The sequence below is a fragment of the Clarias gariepinus genome, chromosome 27 (assembly GCF_024256425.1).
Source record: "Clarias gariepinus isolate MV-2021 ecotype Netherlands chromosome 27, CGAR_prim_01v2, whole genome shotgun sequence".
NCBI classification, from domain to species: Eukaryota; Metazoa; Chordata; class Actinopteri; order Siluriformes; family Clariidae; genus Clarias; species Clarias gariepinus.
The window spans coordinates 22,627,342-22,634,084 of NC_071126.1; the positions used below are offsets into that span (position 1 = coordinate 22,627,342).

The window sequence follows — 6,743 nt, forward strand, 5'->3', positions numbered from 1 at the left end:
GAAGCTGTGGGAAAGAGTAGTGGAAGCTAGGTTAAGGGCAGAGGTGAGCATTTGTGAGCAGCAATATGGTTTTATGCCTAGAAAGAGTACATCAGATGCAGTATTTGCTTTGAGGATGCTGGCGGAGAAGTACAGAGAAGGTAACAGGGAGTTGCATTGTGTCTTTTTAGATTTAGAGAAAGCGTATGACAGGGTGCCAAGAGAGGAGCTGTGGTATTGTATGAGGAAGTCTGGAGTGGCAGAGAAGTATGTTAGAGTGGTGCAGGACATGTATGAGAGCTGTAAGACAGTGGTAAGATGTGCTGTAGGTGTGACAGAAGAGTTTAAGGTGGAGGTGGGTCTGCATCAAGGATCGGCTCTAAGCCCCTTTTTGTTTGCTCTGGTGATGGACAGGATGACAGATGAGGTAAGACAGGAGTCCCCATGGACTATGATGTTTGCAGATGACATTGTGCTCTGTAGCGAGAGCAGGGAACAGGTGGAGGAAAATTTGGAGAGGTGGAGGTATGCTCTGGAAAGCAGAGGAATGAAGGTTAGCCGCAGCAAGACGGAATACATGTGTGTAAATGAGAGGGACCCAGGAGGATCGGTGAGGCTACAGGGAGCAGAGGTAAAGAAGGTGCAGGATTTTAAGTACTTGGGGTCAACGGTCCAGAGCAACGGAGAGTGTGGAAAGGAGGTAAAGAGGCGGGTACAGGCAGGTTGGAATGGGTGGAGAAAAGTGTCAGGTGTGTTGTGCAATAAAAGAGTATCAGCGAGAATGAAAGGAAAGGTGTACAGGACAGTGGTGAGACCAGCAATGCTCTACGGCTTAGAGACAGTGGCGCTGAAGAAAAGACAGGAGGCAGAGTTGGAGGTAGCAGAGCTGAAGATGTTGAGGTTCTCTTTGGGAGTGACAAGGATGGATAGGATTAAGAATGAGTTTATCAGAGGGACAACCCACGTTAGATGTTTTGGAGATAAAGTCAGAGAGGCCAGATTGAGGTGCTTTGGACATGTTCAGAGGAGAGATTGTGAGTATATCGGTAGAAGGATGCTGAGGTTGGAACTGCCAGGCAGGAGGTCTAGAGGAAGACCAAAGAGGAGATTTATGGATGCAGTGAGAGAGGACATGAAGTTAGTTGGTGTGAGAGAAGAGGATGCAGAGGATAGGGTTAGATGGAGGCAGATGATTCGCTGTGGCGACCCCTGAAAGGGAACAGCCGAAAGACAAAGAAGAAGAAGACAGAACTACTAGTAAAAGCAGCCCAAAGTTACAGTAAGAAACACCAATCAGTAATAACATTAAAACAACTACAATAAAATATTATTGAGAAATGAATGTTTTTTTTTTTTTTTTGGAAATGTTATTTGCACTTTGCTGAATGAAATGCTCTTCTATACATATTCAAGTACATCACTGTCTGAAAAGGGAAAAGAAAAATAAATCACAGGTATTCTGCAGGTTCACACTGATGGCATTATATTTTTTTAAAATCTATTGTAAACACCAGATTATATATCAAATCTCATAAAAAAAACATTTTAACCCTTTCATAGTGATTAGCTTTAGTTAAATCTAACAGACTATCAGTATTTCTTCCATTTTATTAAAATTTTTATTTTAATTTGTAAACAATCAGCATCGTTTGAAAAATAATGAAGACAAGAACTCCAACTCTAGAAACAGAGAGCCAGAACAGCACACGCATCTGATCAGTAGAGCTGTAACCTGTATGGAAAACATGTTTTTATTAAATATTAAAAGCTGAAACACTTTAAAGAAAAATTAAAAAACTCTTTCCATCCAAACTATTTCCATCACCTGTATCAGGAGGTGTGACGTCGTGTGTTCCAGGTGTAGAACAGGGTTTCATCTCTTTACCTTTACAAATTTAAAATCATTAATTAAGTTTTAATTAATTTCTGTTATACAAATTGCAGTGATTGACAGTAACAAAGTAAATATAAATCTGTTACTGTACTTAAGTAATGTTTAAGTATCTCTATTTCACTTAAGTAATTCCATTTTGGTGGACTTTTTACTTTAACTCCATTTCAAAGTAAAATACCAAACTTTATATTCGACTACTTTATGGCATCTGTCGTTCCTCCTTACTCAGTGTAGTGAAAAAAAAATGTGGAAAATAGTGTAAATAAAAAAAAAAAAAAATATATATATATATATATATATATATATATATATATATATATATATATATATATATATATATATATATATATTTTTTTTTTTTTTTTATTTTTTTTTCTTGGAAAATGAATAAGTCTTGGTTTACGAGTACCAAGTATCATGTATCACGCATGCGTCATGTGATCACAACTGAGCCAACGTTTTTTCTCTCTCTTGTGCTGTGGAATTTTGGGTAATCGTCTCTCCTGCTGGGTCTTAGTGCTTGGCTCTTACTGGTATAATCAACATCCGTGCACGCGTGTACTGTTTACTATAACACTGTGACCACGTGAGTGTCTGTGTAAAACATATTTTATTTTGTGTCTGTATGTGTGTGTGTAAAGCAAAAGAAAGTCTCCTCTAGCCTCTACGCACACACCTTTCTCAAATAAGAGAGAAAGAAGGGTTACAGTGTAAGACGAAAAAAGGGGGGGTCTTAATCTTCCTCTCCTTTTACTTTAGCTTCACAAACACACACACACACACACACACACACACAAATATACTTACACACAGCGCCTGCGCGCACAAACGGAAACACTTATCTGTCAGGATTTATTTTTACTTTTTTAAAGATAAAGTGTAGGTTAATTAATTTTATTTTTACTGGATGTTTTGTACAAATTTATTTATGTATTTATTTTTTGGACTGTGAAATGAATAATTTGAGTTTCGATTATTTCCATTGGGAAATTCGATTTGATTTACGAGTGTTTTGAAATACAAGCTGCTTCTGGAACAAAATCTGCTCCTAATCCAAGGTTCCACTGTAATTTTATATATATATATATATATACACAGTACAGGCCAAAGGTTTGGACACAGCTTCTCATCTATCTGTCATGTGTTTTCTTTATTTTCATGACCATTTACGTTGGTAGATTCTCACTGAAGGCATCAAAACTATGAATGAACACATGTGGAGTTATGTACTTAACAAAAAAACGGTCTCCACAGTCACAGGACCTGAACCCAATCGAGATGGTTTAGGGTGAGCTGGACCGCAGAGTAAAGTCAAAAGGGCCAACAAGTGCTAAACACCTCTGGGAAATCCTTCAAGACTGTTGGAAACCATTTCAGGTTTCATCTCTTGAAGCTCATCGAGAGAATGCCAAGAGTGTGCAAAGAAGAAATCAGAGCAAAGGGTGGCTATGTTGAAGAAACTAGAATATAAAACATGTTTTCAGTTATTTCACCTTTTTTTGTTAAGTACAGAACTCACATGTGTTCATTCATAGTTTTGATGCCTTCAGTGAGAATCTACCAATGTAAATGGTCATGAAAATAAAAAAAACACATTGAATGTGTGAAGGTGTGTCCAAACTTTTGGCCTGTACTGTATATATATATATATATATATAGTGTGTGTGTGTGTGTGTGTGTGTGTGTGTACAGTGGAATAACTGCTTTAAAATGGTAAATGAAGAAAAAGACATTTTGTTAAAAACTACATTTAACTCAAACAGGCTGTTCATTAGCTGATCAAAGGTTTAATACTTTAGTTCCAAAAATACCCACAACAGAACTAAAAGTGTCCAAAAAGACTTCTGAAGACATCTTTAAGCCCTTCTCTTGCAGATTCCATCTTATGGTTTTTGGGCTGCAGTCAGCATCAGTTAGGGCTTTAATTTGGGTCGAGGATCGGCCTGGGTCATCACGGACAGCCCCTCGGATCCTCCGGCTCAGTGCAGGTGACACTTGTTTTGGGTCGACCACTTGAATGTTTTTGTCCCATAACTCTCAGGATCTTTTAAGAAATTTAAATGACCGTCTTACTGCGTCCAACCTCTGCATCAGTGGTGTGATGTGAGAGCTCTTGCTTGTGCAGCTCAGCAATCCTGCCACGTCGCAAAGTCTTTTTGCTTTTCCCATCAGGAGATCATGACAGTGTGACTGTCTAAAGGACAAGGACATTAAAGACATAATTTTGTAAAGATTTTAACTTTTAAAGGCTATGGTCTTAAACATTTGATCAGCTGATGAACAGCCTGTTTGAGTTTAAATGATGCAGTTTTTAATAAATTGTCTCCTCTCTATTTTTGTCTCTTGCTCTTGTTTCTTCTTTTGGCATTTTGAAGAAGTTCTTACAACCTGGTTACGATCCACCAGTGCGAAGTGTGAATACGTGTAATATTTTCCCTGGTCTTAAGATTTTGTTCAGGAGTGTATATATACGTATATAAAGTGTAAGTATATAAATCTGACCAGCTCGTAGCAGTGACCCCATTGTTTGTGTTAGTGTTTATCTAATGTTAGCTTGCAGCAGCAAAATCTTTGTGTTTTAAATTAATTTATTTTTATGTTGTGTGATTCACCAGTTAGTCTTAGTAGATTAGTAGTTAATTAAGTAATGTTATTAACCTAGTTAACCCAGTGTAAGTATGTATCCAATGATGTAAACATTAAAGCACTTTTTGTAAGTCACTCTGGATAAGAGCGTCTGCCAAATGCCTAAATGTAAATGTAATGTATAACTCTTGAGCAGTAAAGCGTCTCTACACCACAACTCAATACAAGAAGTTTTATCCATTTCCATTAGCGAGCTGTTTCACCTCAGTGTGTAGTGTTTATAACTCATCAGCTGGTCTGAACGCTCTCTGGTGAAATGATAAATATTCTACTTTAACCAACTGAGATTCAGCTTCCACTGGCTGTGATCATAACATTTGCTAAACTATCAAACACTCCAGTGTCTCAGTCCATCTATTACACACCAAACACATGAAACACTGATTTATATCCATCAAAGAGAACAAGAGACTAATCACAAAGATAAATATATAACATTAGAGCCATAATTATTTACAATAAACTTTTAATAAGTGAAAAAAATAAAAGCGAGAACTTGTACTTAAGCATTTAAGGATTTGTGTACATCGTCCACCCCTGACAAAATAAAAGAAAATTTATTAAAATTCTGTTATTACCTTCTCCATCACTGCTGTTTGAACCCTGGTGTGTAACAGAGTGTGTGTTCTTGTTAAGTGTTCCAGGTGTAGGACAGGGTTTCATCTCTTCACCTTTACAAATAAATTGGAAAAGCAGCAAATAAACAGAAATGATACTAAATATGAATAATGTGAAATATTCAACATTTAATGCACATGTACACATAATTCTGGTTAAAGTGTTGATCTGGAATTAGCAGGTTATCAGAGTAAAACTGTTTACCTTCAAACTGCAGACGTGTTCCAGATGTGAACTTTACTGTACTTCCCTCCACATATCCACAGAAATATTCTCCTCCATCATCTTCTCTTATTTCATTAATGTTGAGATCAAACTTTTGGTCTTTTAAAGTAACACTAAAGCGGCTATTATTAAATCGCTCAGCCAATAGGTATTTTTGCCCGTAATATCTCGCTACAAACTGGGGCAATTTTTCACAACTTTGTTTGTACCAAGCTAAATTACTTCTGCTTTTGACGTTACACTCCATAGTTACAGCTCCTCCACACTTTATTTTTTTGATGTTAAGTTCCTTGATGTCAGAAGTCTTTACTGTAAAAAAAAGATATTTAATGTTTAATTATGTCAGAAAATTAGTTACATATGTAAATCTAATATTTTACATTAAAGGTTAAAATGTTCCTCACCAGTTGTGCAGAGACAAAGCAGAGAGTAAAGAGCCACAAAGAGTGTGATCATCGTTCCTGTTTAGACAAAGTGATAGTGAGGTAATGAACTTGTGTGTTCAGTAGAAAACCAGGTCCAGACTCACGCCTGATTGGATGTTTTGAAGCTGTGGACTGATTTGATTGGTCCATTAGCTGTAATGAGATGTGAAGCTCACAGTGAATTCTTGTCTATTCTGATGCTGTGATAAAAAGCTCATCTGTATTATTTAAGACGTAAACACTAAAATGGTTCACAGCAGAAAATGTTACTTTTATATTTTCCCTTTTAAGATGTTGTAGGTCTCCTCATTGCATTGTTCACTTCTTTCATGCAAATTAAACACCTCAACATCACATCATGGTCTGGGGGTCATTGTGTGGAGGAATTAAACCTACTGGAAAGCTAAGTGAGGTAACCAGTGAGACCAGTACACTTCCAGTTTTATGTCATGTTCATTCACACACTATGGGCAATTTGGGAATGACAGTTAGCCTGATCTGCATGTCTTTGGTATTTAAGTGGGAAGCCACCAAGCGTGGGGAGAACATGCAAACACCATGAGGTGGGAATCGAACCTATAACCTGGAGGTGCAAGACAACAGTGCTAAGCACTACCCCACCCTGCCGGCAAGACAAAACACCTTATTGCTAAATAAAACCACACTTTGTTAGGACTGTAATGAGCTCACCTTGTGGTGACACTGAGATCACTAAAAAATACACACGTCTCATGACAGCCTCCATGTTTAAATCTTCTTACACAAAAATAGCTAATCATCCCTATGATGAAATGATGTTTAAGTGTCGGATCCAAGTAAAATAAACGAATAAATAAAAGGATGGACGCTCAACAAAATTGCAAACACACAAGGGATGAATGGAATCACTTAAGTGATCAATGGTTCAGAGTTAATTATTCTGTGTGAAAACCTTGTGATTTTAAGCTCCGCCCACA

The 6,743-nt window shown here is 37.2% G+C and overlaps 1 protein-coding gene across 1 annotated transcript; it reads right to left on the reverse strand.

The window, feature by feature from the left end:
* Positions 1-1,598: 1,598 nt before the first annotated feature.
* Positions 1,599-5,859, reverse strand: LOC128514930 (uncharacterized). The gene is made up of 5 exons (XM_053488844.1): positions 5,767-5,859; positions 5,342-5,671; positions 5,098-5,190; positions 1,805-1,864; positions 1,599-1,711 (listed from the first exon to the last, which is right to left on the reverse strand). The coding sequence occupies exons 1-5, from the start codon at positions 5,816-5,818 to the stop codon at positions 1,599-1,601; spliced, it is 648 nt and encodes a 215-aa protein (XP_053344819.1). The 5' UTR covers positions 5,819-5,859.
* Between the last annotated feature and the right edge of the window lie 884 nt (positions 5,860-6,743).

What these genes read in the sequence shown, in the direction of transcription:
- LOC128514930 (XM_053488844.1), bottom strand. Translation starts at nt 5,818, where the DNA reads ATGATCACACTCTTTGTGGCTCTTTACTCTCTGCTTTGTCTCTGCACA. An exon ending in AACACGTCTGCAGTTTGAAG is followed by an intron (nt 5,191 to 5,341) that starts GTAAACAGTTTT and finishes TTATTTGTAAAG; the next exon opens with GTGAAGAGATGAAACCCTGT. An exon ending in CGTCACACCTCCTGATACAG is followed by an intron (nt 1,712 to 1,804) that starts GTGATGGAAATA and finishes TTTTCCATACAG; the next exon opens with GTTACAGCTCTACTGATCAG.